At 57.8% G+C, this 16,793-nt stretch overlaps 1 protein-coding gene across 1 annotated transcript; it reads right to left on the reverse strand.

Moving 5' to 3' along the window:
- Nucleotides 1-243: 243 nt before the first annotated feature.
- LOC309405520 (SITS-binding protein-like) lies at nt 244-16,103 on the reverse strand. Its single transcript, XM_082000298.1, has 10 exons — nt 15,498-16,103; nt 12,907-13,078; nt 11,900-12,107; nt 11,625-11,775; nt 11,167-11,364; nt 10,445-10,713; nt 8,562-8,698; nt 6,808-6,929; nt 5,871-6,050; nt 244-986 (listed from the first exon to the last, which is right to left on the reverse strand). The coding sequence occupies exons 1-10, from the start codon at nt 15,939-15,941 to the stop codon at nt 813-815; spliced, it is 2,055 nt and encodes a 684-aa protein (XP_081856424.1). The 5' UTR covers nt 15,942-16,103; the 3' UTR covers nt 244-812.
- Between the last annotated feature and the right edge of the window lie 690 nt (nt 16,104-16,793).

A 16,793-nucleotide genomic window follows, 5' to 3' on the forward strand; every position in this document is an offset into this window, starting at 1 on the left:
ATCCCTCTTGCACCGCTAGAAGGAGTTGGAAAAAAACCCGTAAAATTAAACAAATGGTGCAGAGCATTGGCGGGGACACACAGGAGTTGGGTGTGTAGGTCAGGTGTGGGATGCCGAGCTCAGGAGTTTTCCAAGGTGGGCAATCGTCCCTTCTGTCCACATCACGCTCTGTTAGAGCCACACCTTTGCTCAATCAAGTTTATTTTTCTTCCACAGAAACCTGCTTCCAATAGACCTGGGCTTCACCCAATTTTCCGATTCTCCTCCAAGTCAGGCTCTTGCTGCCAAAGGCTCTCCTGGGGGACCACACACACCGCATCAGACGAGACAAGCAGGTAACCTGTAGCCCAGGAGCAGAGCTATCCTATTTAAGTTTTCCCTGTACATTTTTCTTTAAATGCAAAACATCCCATCTGGTATAAGCTGATGTTTGTTTCTCTCCTACTGTGGAAAATCCACTCTCTGGACACGGTAGCATCTTTGAGCATAGTGCCAGGGACCTGGAAACGCTGGATGTGCCCACCTAAACACACACACAAACAAACATTTTGCTGAGAAAGCCCTGGAGAGATATAGGTCAAGATTCTGCGTGGATGTGGGTTTGTGCCAAAGCTGTATTTCCGCTATTTTAGAATAACAGCAAATAATAAAAGATTCAAACAATTTCTGCTGAAATAAAAAAAAAAAACCAACCAAACCGGTTCTTGGAAAAGTGCAAATAGGCTGAAATAGTCTCAAGGAAAAGCGAGCGCATTTGACCAGCGCTGCCCGGAAAGAGGTCAACTGTCCAGAAGCTGCAGCAGTCTGTCAATTTAGGAGGTCTTTATGAAAACGGGCACCTCTGCGAGGCTGGCGGAGTAATTCCTGAGGACGGTGCCTCCGTCAAACACGCGGGCAGTGTTGGTGTCCATCCATAGGTGCCCTTCTCCAGGCAGGTAGATATCTCTCCCCGTTTGCCCTTTTTCTGTTATTGGGGCAACCAGGACCTGCAGCGAAAAAAAGAAAGAAGAACAGAAACTTAGCACCGGGAGGATTGGCCGGGAGGGACCGCCTGCCGCGCCACGCACACCACAGGGCTGCAGGGACGAGCAAGCGGCCACGGAGAGGGTCAGGTTGCCTGGCCCACAGCTGCAAACGAGCGTGTCCAGCCCGGCAAGCGGCAGAGACCAAAGGCGGTAAGCACAAGGCTTCCCGAGCTGCCGTCGCAAAAGATGACGGAGTGGCCTTCATTCGCCTGCGACTGGGATCGTCCCCGCCTGCAGTAGCCCCTGGAGTCCATCCAGCTCGTGTTTTGGAAGACCTGAACGACAAAACCCCATCGGAAATCTGTGTTTCCCGCGGAACAAAGCTCACGCTTCCAGGCTGAGCGAGACGGGGCGGACGCAGGCAGAGGGGAGCGTGGGCTGGCCCGTAAGCCCCGGGTGCTGCAGCGGGGTTCAGGCTCACATGAAGCAGCTTCTGAGGAGGCTTTACAGGATGGCAGCGGGAATGGGCGGCACAGAGTCGGGACAGAGACATCCTCGGGCCACGCAGGGGACTTGGGGCAGAACTGGGCATTTCCCTTTCCGCCCGTGACCCCGCGCTTGGGAGAATCTGGTTCAGACAGACTCTTTGATACGACTTATTCAACCAAGTCAAGTATAATCTGGTATGAGACCGAGCAGAGACTGGTATTCCAATCAGAAATGAACACATTACAGGGGTGGGAGAAGAGCTTCAGCTCCAGGCTGCCGAAAAGGAGGGCTTCAAAGGCCCTCTGCCTCCTGCTGCTCCCCAGGCAACTGAACCCTCCCTTCCCACCTTTCCCCTCCTGCGTTTAGGAGAAAGATTTGTGCTTCAGCCTCTCAGAGCAATTAAGTGTTGCAGGTTACATACACCCTAGGAAAAGCTTGTGTTCCAAATACACAACGTGATGCACACAATCTCAAGCAATATATTCACATTTATCATTCTGTGGACTCAAGGCTCATTTGGAGAGTCAAAGGATTTAGCTGCCCAGTGCTCTCAAATGTTCATGAAAAATCTCAGCCAGTGGCCTTGGCATACGGGTAATTGCATTTAAAAAAAAAAAAAATCAAAGTGTAAAAAAATTTGCACTTGCGTCACAAATCAGTGAGTCCCATTCAGACATGCGGCATAAGAAGTGTGCCCTGCTCGCTCCTTCCCAATGACTCAGTTGAGGAAAGCTAGTCTCCAAAGAACTTTAGAGATTTTTTTTTTCTTGCTTTATGGGAAAAGCAGTTTCCAACATTCTCAGAGTATTTACTTCTGACAAATTATTTCACTTCAGAAACTGAAAGAGGTTTTCAGGGCCCTAAATAAAAGTTTTACAGAAAAAGCAAAGCTTTTCTGAAAAGAAAAAAACCCAAACCCACACAAAACCAGCTGCTTCGGCTTCAATTTAAATCTGCTTGAAGACTGAGGCTTTGATTTGTATTTGTGCAGAGCTGGGTTCACATGCCGATGAAGAAAGAGGGGATGATAGGAAAAAAAATAAAACTCTACAGAAAGGCCATTAAAGGAGAAAAAAAAAGGCTAAATAGTGAAAAGTGGATATGAGGTTTATGGATCAGTCCCTCTTAAACCCCATTTTTGGAGGTCCTGGTCAACAGCAAAGAGCAAGTGCTGGGGGCTCATCCCTGCAGCCCTTGGTGATGCTCCTGGAGCTGCATGGCAGCACCGTCCCAGGGAGACATCGTGGTGTTTCGCACACTCTGGGGGACACTTTTGGACCTTCCTGGCCTTTATAAAAGTATTTGGCGGCAAGACTCGGCTTCCCTGCCTCTTGCGGCACCCACGTGCGCCGGGCAGATGGCACTGACAAACGGCGATGCTGCGGCACAGCCACAGAACAGCACCCGATGGCATTTTTTTGCCAAATCGGTGCAACTCGTCCCTTTGCTATCATATTTCAGTGTGCTTTGCTGGAAGGATTCAACAGCGGTCGGCTCCAATTCCCTTTCCCAGTAGTGGAGATCTGCTCAGGGGCAATGCTGGAAATACGGCTGTGCGGTGTTAAATCCAGTTTCAAGACCTCTAGTCACGGCTCAAAAACGCCCGACCGCTGCAGCCCCACACCGCCCTGTCCCCAAACCCCTTGCAGAAGCCCAAAGGCATTGCTGTCGCGTCTCCTCGGAGGGAGCAGGTACTTGTTTCCCGTTGTAGTCAGCAAAAATGTGACATAAAACCTGCTTATTGAGCACTCCTGATAATTTGACAGATCCACTGTCTGGCCTGATTCAGGTTGAATGCGTGCTGCCACGAGATCTGGATGAACGAGGTCTGGAAGCAGTGAACGTACCAATCACTGGCTGAAAATCAGGTTTCAAAGCAGGGCTACCCTCCCAGCCCAGAGGTACCCCCAAAGCCCCCTGGGGCACAACCCAGGAGCGGGAGGGCTTCAGCGATAGCACGGAGCCGTGTTCGTCAGCACCCTGCAGCAGCTGCTTGCACTGAGGGGTGATGCTCCAAAGCTTTATCCCAGCATCCTAACACCTAGTCCTGCCTCAGGTCGTACCGGGACAGAACTGCCCTGTGCATTTTCCACCAGTTTATTATTAATGATGCTCCAAATTGCACCGAAAGCTGGCTTTGGAGCGCGTTTCTATTCTTCCAGCTTCCAGAAACAAGCTTGGGAGTCAAAACGTCCCCTGTCTGGGCTCTCCCGCCACAAGCTCTGGCTCTTTTTTTGGGGGGGGGGGGGGCGGAATCAGGCGAGCTTTTTACCAGCCTCACATCATGCTTTATCAGAAATGATGCTTGCCCTGGACAAGTTTACGGAGCAGACACCACATTTTACCGTATTCTAGGGGCTTTCAGCCAAGCAGAAGCTTTGCACCTCCTGGGAGAAAAGGCTAAAGCTGCTCCGACAGTTTTTTTTTCCCCTCCCTGAGTTTGTGGTATTTTACTGGGAATCTCACCTCACTAATGCAGACCACATTTCTGCCCTGGCTGATTCAACTGCATCAGGGATTTTTCAGTGCAAGAGATTTTGGGGGAAGGGACGAGGCTTTAGCTTGCTCACAGTTATAACTAATACACCATTACTGCCCAGACGCGTGCTCTACAGCATGTTGGGAAGGCAGAAATGCCTCGGCTCCCTCCAACCTCTGCACTTGCACGACGCTGGTCTAAAATTAGTTTATGCCAAGGATTTGTATAATTGTATTTTATCTGTATAATTTTGTACTCTAAAAACTTCCCACCTGATTATTTGAGCTCTCTGCTAAAATGTCTTTTTGCTGCTTCTTAAAAAGTAATCTCCTGCAGTGAAAGTTTCCTTTAATAAAAAAAAAAAAATAAAAAATTATAAATTGAATTCACAGGATTTGTGGCTAGAAATTCAAGCTTGGAAATGAAGTATTGCAATATCTGTTGGAGGTTGCAAGCAGAACCTGAAAAGATAACTCCACAGCACAAGCTGCCTTCCCATTAAAACAAGAAACAAACTCCTACTGAGCTTTGCTTTTGGGGTTTGTGTTTTTTTTTTTAGGGAGATGATGCCCCCATGATTAGCAGCATCCCCATGTAAAGACGGCTGAACATGTTACTGCAAAATTAATGCAATAGTATGAACCAAGGATTATGCTTTTAATGAAAAAAACCCAAACTGTAGGAACCACCAAAATCTGGAGCTGCTGGGATCCTGCACCCAGGCAAAGCAGGAGGGACAAAGGTAAAGTGATGCCACCGCAGAAACGACAAAGGCTCCTTACAAAAATGGGAGGATTAGGCACAGTTTTCTTCAAGAGGAGCCTTGCCCAGGAGACCCGACTTGCCTTTCCAAGACCTGTTTGGTTTCAAGCGGCCACACATCACACCAAGCACCGTGTGCTCCACGAACGCCTCCCGAGCCGAGCGGGGCGAGAGGGACAGGTCTGCCGCGGGGCGGCCGCAGAACCCCCCTCTACACAAGCCTCGACCAAAGTGGGGGACAGCAGGCTGGCGAGGAGTACGTGCAGCACGAAACCACTGAAATCCGAACGGGCAGGGGAAAAAAGCCGCAGGGAACCAGACGCCAGCCACCTCTGAATCCCTACTAGGAAAACGGACAAAAACATCGACCCATCTTAAACACGCCGCAGTTCTCTCGACAGCACTCACCTAATTCGCCGCGGCCTTATAAATTCGACGGGCTCAAGTCTGGTGGGCTCCCTTCCCACCGCTCGCATGGGCTGCATGAACCCTCACTACAGCTGCCAGCGGGGCGAAATACAGACTCAAGCGGGGAAATCCCAGAGGCAGCGTGTGGATGGGAGCGCTCAGCCGGGACACTGATGGCAGCCTGAATGCGGGCCCCAGGCTCTGTGCTCTCTGATGCTCCCCATCTGTTCTGGGTTGCATTTGATTAGGATCCAAGAACCCCAAACCGTGTTAGAGAAGCTCCCTGAGAGGAGCGGGGAGCTGCACGTTGTGCTGCTCCTGGCTTGTTGCGGGCTGTAGCTCCAAGTAATGGGATTAACAGCCCAAAAAGAGGGGGAAAAATGACCAATGCAGACCATCAGGAGGTGAAGTGTTCAAAAAACATGTAGATGTGGCACTTGGGGACATGGTTCAGTGGGCATGGTGGTGTTGGGTTGACAGTTGGACTTGATGATCTTAAGGGTCTTTTCCAACCTTAATGATTCTGTGAAAAATACCGTGATATTAAAAAAGGAAAGAAAAAAAAACCACCTCTTGTTGACTCTACATTTTGAATAAATTGTAAACCTGAAGGAGCCAGCAGGGTCCCACCAGCTCTTTGGTGTCACACAACCTCTACCTGAGCGCTGTATTCAGGCAGGAGGCAAAGAGGCGGGTGGGTGAGCGCATGGAGCACCTTATTTGCCCTCGATTACCCCTTGAGGGCGTTCAGTCCCCAAACTTCCTACCTCATCTCCAATGAGGAATTCATCCTCTATGGTAAAAGCGGTTGGATCTGTGGGACTGAGCCACCACGCCGGCCGGAAGATGGGGTACCCCAAGCTAAGCCATTCCTCGCTGTATTTTGTGAGGAGTGGCACAACGAAGTCCCGGTGCCTCTGTATGCATTGCCGGGTAAGATTCAGGACCTGCAGGGTGGAGGAAGAAAAAGAAACCCATGACAAGTCCTTCATCCCATAAACAGCAAAGCAAGCAGAAAAAAAAGCAAAAAAACCCCACTATAAATTCCATTGGGAAGAGATAGTACCGAACTGCAACGTCCTGCCCAAGTTACGGCAGCTAACAAGGCGCAAACAGGGTTGATACAGTGGATTTATGCCCATTTTGGTGCGAAGGCTGGGGACAGCGCTGGCAGGTGACACCCGCCGGGGCGTTGATGTCTTTGACCAAAGCACCGAACTCTTTTGCTGCTGGCAAAGAGATTTAATGACAGTTCCCCCTGTGCTCCTGATTTTAAGAATCGCTCTCCCCTTTTATTGCCCTAAGGGTGACATCCCTGGGAAAATGCCTCCAGCCGTTTCAGTGTGAGCCTGCAGGCTTCGCTCCACCGTAGGTATTAACTAGTTGGTCAAACGATAATTAACCAACCCCTGCAGCAAAAGGAAGGGAGAGAGACGTGACGGTTGCCATCATTTCCACCGGCACTGCGGATACCGGCCCCGTGGGTGCACGTGGCTGTGTGGTATAAAGCCACAAAGCCCCACGTTAATTTTGCAGTGTACAGCGACCTGGTTGCTGGGGCAGAGCGCGGGATTTTGGGGGTAGCAAGAACAGGACAGGGATTTTTAGCCTTGGCTTTCCCCAGTAGGGACCTTCATGGCTTTTGGGGGTGTTTGTCACATAAGGGACGCCGTGCGCTCCTCCGCCGGGCACAGGGGTACGTACCCAGGCGTCGCAGCAGAGCCAGGGCGGCGTGCTGAAGGCCATCACAGGGAGGAACGTCACGATCTGCAGCCACCGCACGTACAGCTCCGGGTCCCCCGGGGCGTCACCGACCAGGCTCCCTCCTGCCGGGGACAAGGAGCCGAGTGAAGCTGCGCGGGGGCATCTCACCGCGCCGGGAGCCCCGAAGGACCTGCTCCCCGGAGGGCAGGGTGCGTCACCCCGTCGCAAAAGGAGCCAAGTTCTCCCCACCCATGCTTTCCTTCCTTGAGCACCACCAGCAGATGGCCACCTGCCACCCATCTCTGGCCACCAGCAGACGGCCACCCGCCACCCATCTCTGGCCACCAGCAGACGGCCACCCACCACCCATCGCTGGCCATTTTAGGACCAGGCACGCTGGGGATGATGGCTCGGGAGTTTCTAAATTTTAGCAGAACGTTGTAAAAAGGGATTTCTCTCCTGCAGACGAAAGCGGTGGGAAAGCGCTGGGCTTCCCTGCCGCTTTGACGTGCAAAGCCGAAGCGTAGCGGGAAAACACTCGTCATTTGGATCCCTTCAAATTCACAGCGCAAAGCGGTGGAGAAGCAGAGCAATCGCTAACTAATTAATCAGAAACGGGCAGTGGAAGGGGATTCCAGTTCCCCTCTGAAACACCAGAGAGGGGCTGGGGAAGCACAGAGGAGGATGGGATAGGGAAAGGGGAAGGAAGCCCTCGGGGCTGGCGCGTCCCTCGGAGCCGTCGCTCCGAGAACCCGGCGCAGCTTCCCCGAGAAACGGCGCAAAGCCCCCAGCGCCGAGGGCTCGCCCAAGCCCCCCACGGAGCCCCGTTTCCTCCAGAGGCTCTTCCCTCCCCCGCGGCCCCCGGGCACCAGCGCAGCTCCCCGGCTGCGGCGACCCAACCCCATGGGCCGCGCGCGCCGCGCCCGCGCCGTGCGGGGGGACCGGCCCTCGCGCCCAGCTCGGCTAAAATAAGCCAACGGGTTCAACAGCTCTTCGGGGAGGGAACTGGCACGCTGTGACCGCCTAAGCCTTGTTTTCTAAGGAAAACTGGCTAAAAATAGAGGCCAAATTGAAAAATTGCTCAACAACCGTCTTTGCAGCTCCGCTCGCTGGGTCCGACGCCTCACGTGTGGCCTCCGCGCGTCTGGGGCGCGTTTTAAACACGAATAACCCTGCCACCTCCGAGGCGAGGGGAAAAACGAGCTGCTTGGCCCCGATCAAAGGATTGTTTCTGGACTATTATGATGTTGTTATTTAAGGATCCCTCAAAGCGTCGTGCTTTGGAGCAGAAACGGGAGCTTGGAGCGGGGCTGCGGCTGCTTTAGGAACGTGTTTCCCAGCCAGGAGCCCGGGCGCGCGGTTTCGCGGCTGCGGGCTCCCTCCGCGCTGTTGCCAGGTGGGTTTTAGCTCAAGCAAAGCGGCGCGAGGCAGCGGGCCGCCCTCCGCCTGCGGTCACGGCGCTCCGCGGAGGGCATCCCCAGAGACCTGGCTGCTTCTGGGGCTGCCTATTAAAATTTACAACATGTTTTTCTGTTTTCAATTCCTCAGTCGACTCCCTAGTAACGTCCGACCCAACCAAGTCAGCACGGCGGAAGAACCGGGTACTGGGAGCAAAGGGCGTCGCGCCTCGGTGCAGCGCACCCAAGCCAGAAGGTGCCAACGTACCTCCCGTGCTCCTTGCCCCTCAACAACTGCTGCAAGGATCTCGGCAGAAAAGCCAGAAATAGGGCAAAGAGCAGAAAAGAAATGATTACCGACGGCGTCGGGGACGAAGAAGTTGTAGCCCAAGAGGCTGTAGTGCAGCACGGAGGGAATAACGCCCTTCAGCCCGGCGTGGCTCCAGTCGGAGCGCAGCGGGCTCATCTGGACGAAGAGCGGTAGATGGCTGGACCTGGGGAGACAAGCACCAACCCCGCGTCTCCGGGCGCCGCACAGGGGCCAGGACTCCCGGCAGCGCGGCTGCCCGAGCGGCCGCCGTGCTCAGATGCGGGTTGCTTCCACCGCTTGGCATCCCCGTTGGAGGGAAGTCCGTGCTCCCCACAACCGCTCCCACCCGCGGCGCCTGCCTTGCCGACTTCGGCAGCCCCACTCCTCCTCCTCCCCCTCCCCAGCCCCCCTGTTCAAAGCTTTCCTCCTCCTGGCTTGATCTCACGGGGGCCGCGATTTAGCGGCCGCACCGCCGGCAGCGCGGCCGCGCTCGGGCTGCAGCCGTCTTCTTGCCTATGGCAGCACCGACCCTGGCGGGAAAACGCTCACCAAAAAGAACCCCATTCCCGTGACGCCGGCTGGGGCGTCCCAACAGCACCCCCAGCCCTGGGTCCACGCGGTCCCCAAACCCACGGCACGAACCTCCTCGCAAGCGGGACGGCCGCGGGGCACGTCCTGCAGGGAGGATTTCTCCTCCTGGCTTTCGTTTGTGCTCATCTGTTCGGACTGAGCCGCTGCCGTTCCCGACAGCGGTTTTACCTCTCTGCCAGAGGAAAACATTCTTTTCCCCACGTTCAGGTTTTTGTTCTTGTTGGTTTTGTTTTGTTTGGGGTTTTTTCTTTTCTCCCCCCCCCCCCAGTAGCGTTTCCGTGCCTTGGGTTTACTTGGTGGGGCAGGGGCTCACGTCATCAAGCAGCCGGGTGCTGGAGACAGTGTTTGTGGCGGCCAAGAAGGGTCAAAGCTGGACCCTCATGATGAGCTTGGGCTTGAAAAAATGGTCTGGAGCTCATCTAACCACGGGGTTTTTTTGGGTCTGAGTCTGCTTGCTCCTGGAGTTTGGTTTCCCCCTCAACCTCCCACCCGTTTACTGACGCCCCGAGGGTCTCCCAGGGACGCTTCTTCATCTCGGGAGGGGCGAAGGCTGGTGCGAGGGTTTATGAAACCCTCCTGGTACGGAAACTGCCCCCCAGGAAAGGCACGATCCTGGACGGACTGAAAAAGGCTTAGAAAAGGGGCTATTTCCACCGCTCTGGTTTTGCAGGCGGCTGCCTAAGAGCCCGTCACCCCCTCAGCACGCGAAACTTTTTTATTTGAAAATGAACTATTTCGAAGCTGCCTTCTCACGCAATTTACCATCAATGCCTCATCCGCAACACGGAATAAGTCATTTCGCAAACAGCCTGCATATCCCTTTGCATCTGCCAAACGTAAAAATAACAGGAAAACCCAGAAAAGTAATAGTTTGTGGTGCCTCAATCAAAGGGTCCAGAAGCACGTTACAACTGCTAATTAATAAATTAGCCCTGTCGTGGGCTATGCAGGCATGAAAAGTCAGAAAACTGCAGTTGTGCGACACCACAAGCGATTACCAAGCCGGGGATTTGGCCAGGACTCCAGGGTCCACCCTCGCCCTCCTGCAGAAGAGGGAGCGACCTGAAGCTGGAATGGCCATACATGACAAGACACCTTTTTTTTTACATCTGGCATTAACGCATTTAAGCATCCTTATGCCCCGAGACATTAAAAAAAATATTAAAGTGCTCTGAAAGGGAGAGGAAGAGGAGATAGGAGCGTGACCCCCACGCCTTGCCCTGGACCACCTCCGCGCCGCTTCCCTGGGTGCCGAGCATCGGCCTCCCAAGGGCGCGTGTAAAGCGTCGCCTCAACCCTCTCACCGGCTCCGACAAAGCGTCTTCTCCTTGGTACCCACCTGGCGCCGGCGCTGATGACGGTGGCGTTCCCCAGCGTCGCCAGCGCTGCTGCCAGCGCCCCGGTGTACCGGTCACCCGCCAGCTCGGCGGGAGGTGGGACGGCTTGCTCCGGGAAGGCATCGCCCTCGGCACCCTCGAAGACCACGTACGCGGCGCCCAGCGCCCGCCGCAGGCGCCGGGCGCGCGCCAGGTACCAGCTCAGCGCGGCCTCGCTGGTGACGTTCAGGCGGGCGCAGAGCCGCCCCTTCCACGTGGTCAGCAGCGGGACCTGCGGCAGAGGAGGGGAATTTCTGTCAGACCCACGAAACATCCCGCCGGCCCCGGGGACGGAGGACGCCGGCTCCGCCCTCATCCTGCCCGACCGCAACTTACACCATCGCGGCGCAACGCACGAAGGTGTAAACCCCCTCTCAACAGCCCCCCCCAAATCCCCGAGTCGATGGCGAATCGGCACATCACTAGAACGACTGCAAAAAAGGGAATTGGGGGGATTTTCTGAACACTGGCAACTTTTAAAAATCTCTTCTGGAAGCGGAAATTCGAAAGCTGCTTCCCTCTGCCACGGGAGGAAAGCTGCTCCCCCGGGCGCCGCGTCGCACCCGGGGTGTGCCCCCAACGCGGGCGGGCCAGCCCGTCCCCCTCCGCGGTATTTAGCCAGCTTTGCTTTTGCTTCGGGGCCGAGCTTTGCTTTGGGTTCCGGGGCCGGAGGGGGGTCTCGTACCGAGCAGCCCCCGAACCGGGGCCGCAGGCTCAGCCAGTAGCCGGCCGCCTCGCCGCCCCGCAGCGAGCGCAGGAAGAGCGGCGAGGCGATGCTGGCGTACGGGGACAGCGCGATGGAGAGCTGCAGCGGCCTAATCAGGGAGGGGTCCCAAGCGCGGCTCGAGCCGTGCCTCTTCCTCCGCTCCGAGGGCACGTGGTCCTGCAGGGGGGAAAGGCGGAAAAAGGCGTTTTGTAGGAGCGGCGAAGCCACCGAGCACCAGCTGCTTGGGCTCGCCGCCGGCGCGGGGCGAAACCCCAAACCCGGCGTCCCTGCTCGGGGAGGGCAGGCTGCGGTGCCCCGGCACAGCCCCCGCCCCGCGGAAGGGGTGCGCTTGCGCGTCACGCGGCGGGGCTTCCCGGCGCCCAGAGCTGGGCTGACGGCAGCCCTCCGAGCCCGACGGCCGGCGGGACGGGACGTACCGCAGCGGCGAGGACGGCAGTGCAGTGCTCCCCCAGGGCCAGGACCCCCTCCTGAAGACGATGCCGCTTCAATGTCCTGGCCAGCGCCCTCAAACCTCGCTTTATTTCGGCAGCCGAACCCGCCGGGCCGTCATACCGCCAGATCGGAGACCTGCGTGGCGGAAAAAGGCGGGGGGGAGGATTTGCGCCTTGCGCCGGCGCGAGACGCTCGGGGCGGCGAGCGGGACGAGGGCTCGGGAGGCCAGCCCGAGGCCGGGAGGGCAGGAGCGTCTCACCCCAGCAGCGCCGTGTCCGGCAGCGCCCGCGCCTGCCCCGCCAGCCGGCTGCCCACGTGGCGGTGCGCGGCCGCGACGTCCCGGCTGACGCAGAGGAGGTAGCGCAGGGGCTCCGCGGCTCTCCCCGCCGGCGTCTCCAGGCAGAAGTGCCTATTGCTCTCCAGCGAGAGGAAGAGGGGCACATCGGGTGCCACTGTCACCGTCACGCCTTTGGGGAGAGAAGGGGAAAAGGGTGCCTCGGCGAGCGCCTGGCTCCTCTCGGCCCTCGCGCTGGTGGCCGCAGGGACGGGGACGCGCGGGACGGGGCCTAACTGGTACCAGCACCTCCCGGGCTGATCCCGGCCACAGATCCGGCCACGCGAGCAAATCCCCTGCCTTTGCTATTCCCTTTCAGCCTTTCAAGGGCTGGATTTGCTCCGTTTCTTGCCTGTTTGCTCTGCATTCAGCTTAGGCAGCGGCTTCAGCTTCATCAATGCAGGGCAGCTGCAGATCAGTTGATTAATTTGGGGGGAATATCTGAAGTTTGGCGTTCTGCAGAATAATCCAAATATCCACCCAAAAATGACAACAGCGAGTAAACTCGTGCCCACATCCAGCGTCCCACGGCAGCGTCAGGGACCCGTGAGCTCAGGGTGAAGCCACGCCAGTGGAGCTGGAGGATGCGGCAACGGACACAGATTTCTGCTTAAAAAGAGAAAAAAACCCAAACCAGACACACCAAGAGCACGGGATGTCCCTGGCGCGACTTGGGCCAACCCCGTCCTCTCAGGCGCCGACTCGTAAGCGCAGCTTAAGCGCGCTGAGCTTTAAGATCGTGGCCTTTTCCACGGGGACGAGGCAGCGTGGGACCCGTCCCCCGTGCCCTGCTGCCAGCCGTCACTCCATCTGCCGGGCACGTCGGCCTCGGAGGCGCCTGCTCTGCTGCCGCACTGGCTGCTTGAGAGATGGGCAGGGGGGTGGAGAAACCCGGGCACCAAAGGACGTCGGACAGGGAAGGATGCCGTTACCTGTCGAGCCTAAAAAGTATCTCTCCGAAACGGGCCCGTAGCCGGCGGGGTTTTTGCTGAAGTCGCCGCTAACGAAGGGCTGCGCGTGGCTGTCGGCGCCGTTGAGCGGCCAGCGCTGGGCGCGGAGGCTCGCCCCTCCGTACCAGGAGACGTTGGCCATGGAGAAGCAATCCTGCAGCCGAGAGAGCACCATCAGGTCGCGAGAAAGGCCTCGGGGTAAGGGTGAACGCACGAACGCGCCTGGGGAGGCGAAGCCCCTGCCTGTTACCCCAGCGTCGTCGGAGCAGTCGCCGGACAGGTCTTTTCCCAGGAAGAAAAATCCCAACCCCGTGAGACTTAGGCGTTTTATGCAAAAAGCAGTGGGTGCTCGCTCCTCACCTTCCGTATCTAACCCAGCAGAAGACGCTGGGGTTTAAGTTTTTCCTCCACAAGAGCTGGGCTTCTAGGTGCAAAAAAATGCTGAAATTCTGCCTAACTGCTTGATTTCTGCAGTTTATTGAAGTTATCAAATGGTGTAAGAGTAGGAAGAGGAAAAAAAAATTGTAGCAAGTCAGAAGTGCAAGCTATGCGCTTTGTTTACCTTGAAGAACAAAAAAAAGTCTTAACTTGCTAATTAAAGCCAAAGACAAGAGGTTTTTTCGCTTCCTTTTCCCCTTACGCGCCTGTGTTCAACATGCAGCCGGGTGGAGGAATATAAAAACCCCACTGCGGGAATAAAAACTCTATAGCTTAAGAATTAAGGTTTCCTTTAAAATTAAAAAAACAAACCACAAGACATCTTCCCCAAAGCCTGCCAGTTTTAGATAGATGAACTTAAATAAAGTAAAATTGCCACGAAGCAGCCTGGTGACCCAGAGGTGACACCCCACGCCTCGGAGAGCCCGCCTGCTGACACTTAACCCAACCACAACTCTCTTTTGGGTTGCTAGTGAGAAGATGCCGAAGCGAAGAGGCCCCGCAGGTGCGTGTCGCCGCACGACAAGAGCGACGGCGGAGCCGGAGAATTCAAGGCAGCGGCTTTAAAACGCGGCAACGGCGCTTTCAGAGAGCCAGCGCGGAAAAAATGTTTGTTTGTTTTTTAAAAAAAGAAAGAAGCCTCTCCGGGGCACTTTCTGCAGCGTTTCTGGGGTGAATTTACAGCCTGAATTTGCAGCTATCCTCACCTGCGTGCACGCAGGGAGACGCTCACCTCATCGCGAGCGCTCATCTCGGTAACGCCGCAGTGTCCCCACGGCAACTCGCGGGTTTTCCGCTCTCCTCCAAGGCAAAGCCTCCCTCTTCCCTGGGGGCTGACAATAAGCAGCACTTCCCTCAGCGAGATTAAATCCGTTTGGGTACTTGGGGCGCTTCTCCTGGGGCTGACGGGGCAGCGGAGCAACGAGCCGTCTCCAAAAGTCGCTGCTCCCGGGGGACATCCCCAAGCTTGACCAGACTGCCTTCAGAAACCATCGATTTTCGCTTCAAAGCCTCTAAAGCTTTCCCCTTTCTGCCAACACGGGGGATCAGCAGGGCTTAGCATCCCGCGTGACTTCCCCCGCGGGGACGGGCTTCCCCGAAAGCCTGGGGATTTGGGGCCGCGGAGGGAGGCCGGGACGGGCCGAGAGGGACCCAAGAGCCTCCCAACGCAACGCAACGCGACACGACACTCCTGTTCACCCCCATCCCAAGGCTCGGGCAGCGCTCCTGGAGCCCTGGCCTTGATTCTGCGCGGGGGCAGAGAGAGGTTAAGTCTAACTGAGGGGTGGGGAGAGGAGGTGTAAATTATTAAAGTGGAAACCCTGGAGGCTCAGAATAGCTGTACCAGGTGTCAGCTGGACTAGTTACACCAGCTGGGAAAGGTGGGGGGAGAAGCCTATTCTCAATTCTTAAATTTCGCTGGATCATATTTTCCAATAGTTTGGATTTGGGTTTTTTGGTTTGTTTGTTTGCTTTTCAAAGGAGTGGGAAAAAAACCCTGCTCTACCTTGCTCATCCTCTCAGCTGCCCCAGATGGATGTCAGCAAAGGGAAAGCTGCCCCATGCGCAGCAACGCCTTCCACCGGCTAGAGGGGAAAAATTCCCCATCCCCACTGGATCCCGTCCCACTCCCTCCCCTGTCCCAAGGGCTCCCCGCCACAGCACGCCACAGTCTGAGGGGGTTTTTCCTTCCCCCCGTCAGGCTCGTTTTCAGAGCCTGTTTGTATTTAACCGAGGGAGAAGACTGGGAAGGACACAAAAAAAATCTGAAAAAGCCCCCAAACGTTTTTCGCAGCAGCGAGCACGGGCGAAGCCCACCCCGAGAGCTGCCATGCTGTGTCTGTGGGCGGAAGAGACCGCGCCGAGGCCCCCGCGCCCGCGTTGTGCTCCGCGGCGGGGCTGTGCCCGGCCTCGGCGCGGACACGCTTCTCCCACGCGGGGGTTACCCCGGCGGCCGCGGCCCCCGCCTGTTCTGGGGGCTCAGCATCAGGGCACGAGGCTGCCGAAGGGGCTTTTCCCACGCGGGACCCTCCAGCCGCCGCAGGCCTTGGAAGACGGTCGCGGCGCGACCCCGTCACCCCGCCGGGAGCCCGCGCGTGCCGGCCGGCCCCTTCCACCCCGGCGGGCCCCGTTACCTTCAGCGTCACGTCGGGGCGCAGCGGGGTCCAGCGGACGCCGTAGCACTCGGTGGCGGGGGCCGGCGGGGGCTCGAGGGAGACGCGGAGCTCGGCGTCCTCCTCCCAGGCGTAGCAGGACTGCCCGCCGTCGTGCGCGCAGCGGCCCCGCGGCGGGGGCGGCCCCGCGGCCGGCACCCCCCGCACGGCGATAGCCGCCACCGCCCGCCCCGCCGGCAGCGCCCGCAGCAGCAGCGCGCCCCGCGCGCGCTCCCACAGCACCCCGCCGGCGCGGCCCCGCAGCACCCACTCCTCCGGGGGCCGCTCCAGCGCCTGCCAGGAGATGATGCCGATGGTCATGGCGAAGAAGACGGCCACGCCGAGGCAGCCCACGGCGCCTTGCCAGGGCTCCCTCATCTCCCTCCGGCCCGCGGTCCGAGCGCCGTCGGGGCGGGCGAGCGGCATGCTGCGGGGGGCTGCCCCGCCGCCTCTGCTCCCCCCGCGCAGCAGCGCGAGACAGCGAGCCCCCCTCCCGGGGCTGCGCCCGACGAGCGCGGAGAAGGAGAGCGGGGCGGCCGCTCCGCGCCGCGAGCCGAGGGGCCCCCCCGCAGCCCCCCCCCTCCCGCGGCGGCCGCAGCGCAGAGCCCGGTCCCGCGGCTCAGCTCCGCCGGCGGCCCCCGCCCAGCCCCGCCGCGGAGCGCACACGCGTGGCCGAGAGCCACGGGAGGGGAGCCGGGGCCGCGCGCGCAGCTCCGCCGAGCCTCGGGGCTTCGCCTGGCGCGGCTTCGCCCCCCGCCCCAGCGGCGAAAAGAGCCGGAGGGTGCGGGAAGGGCATCGCGGGGTGCTCAACTCCGGTAAAAGTATCGGATGAACGCAGGGAGAAAAGCCACCCGCGGCGACCCCCCCGCGCGTGGGACCGGGGGCCCCGGCCAGCGCACCCCCCGGAGAAGGCCCGGCTCCGTTTTCGCAGGCGGGAAGATGCCGTAGCAGCCCCCGAGGCGGCGGCGGGGGCCGGGCGTCCCAGCCGGGCGTCCCCGTCGGGGCAGCAGCGCGGTCGCCCCTTTCCCCCGCCGAGGCAGCTTGACCCAAACCCATCCAAGACGAGACGCGGGCCCCCTCCCACCCCGCTCCACTGCAGGCTGTGCGTCCTCAGGTAGTTACGCTAGAAACAGAGCCAGGAAATAATAAAAAAAAATTTTAAAAGCTATTGTTTATACAAGAATAATTTTAAAGGTTTTTTTGTTTTTTCTTTTCCAAAGTTATTGAGATGACTCCGGTTGAGCCCTTACTACACACCTGTGAATCCACACATGAGAA

The sequence above is a fragment of the Phaethon aethereus genome, assembly GCF_964289735.1.
Source record: "Phaethon aethereus genome assembly, chromosome: 5".
NCBI lineage: Eukaryota > Metazoa > Chordata > Aves > Phaethontiformes > Phaethontidae > Phaethon > Phaethon aethereus.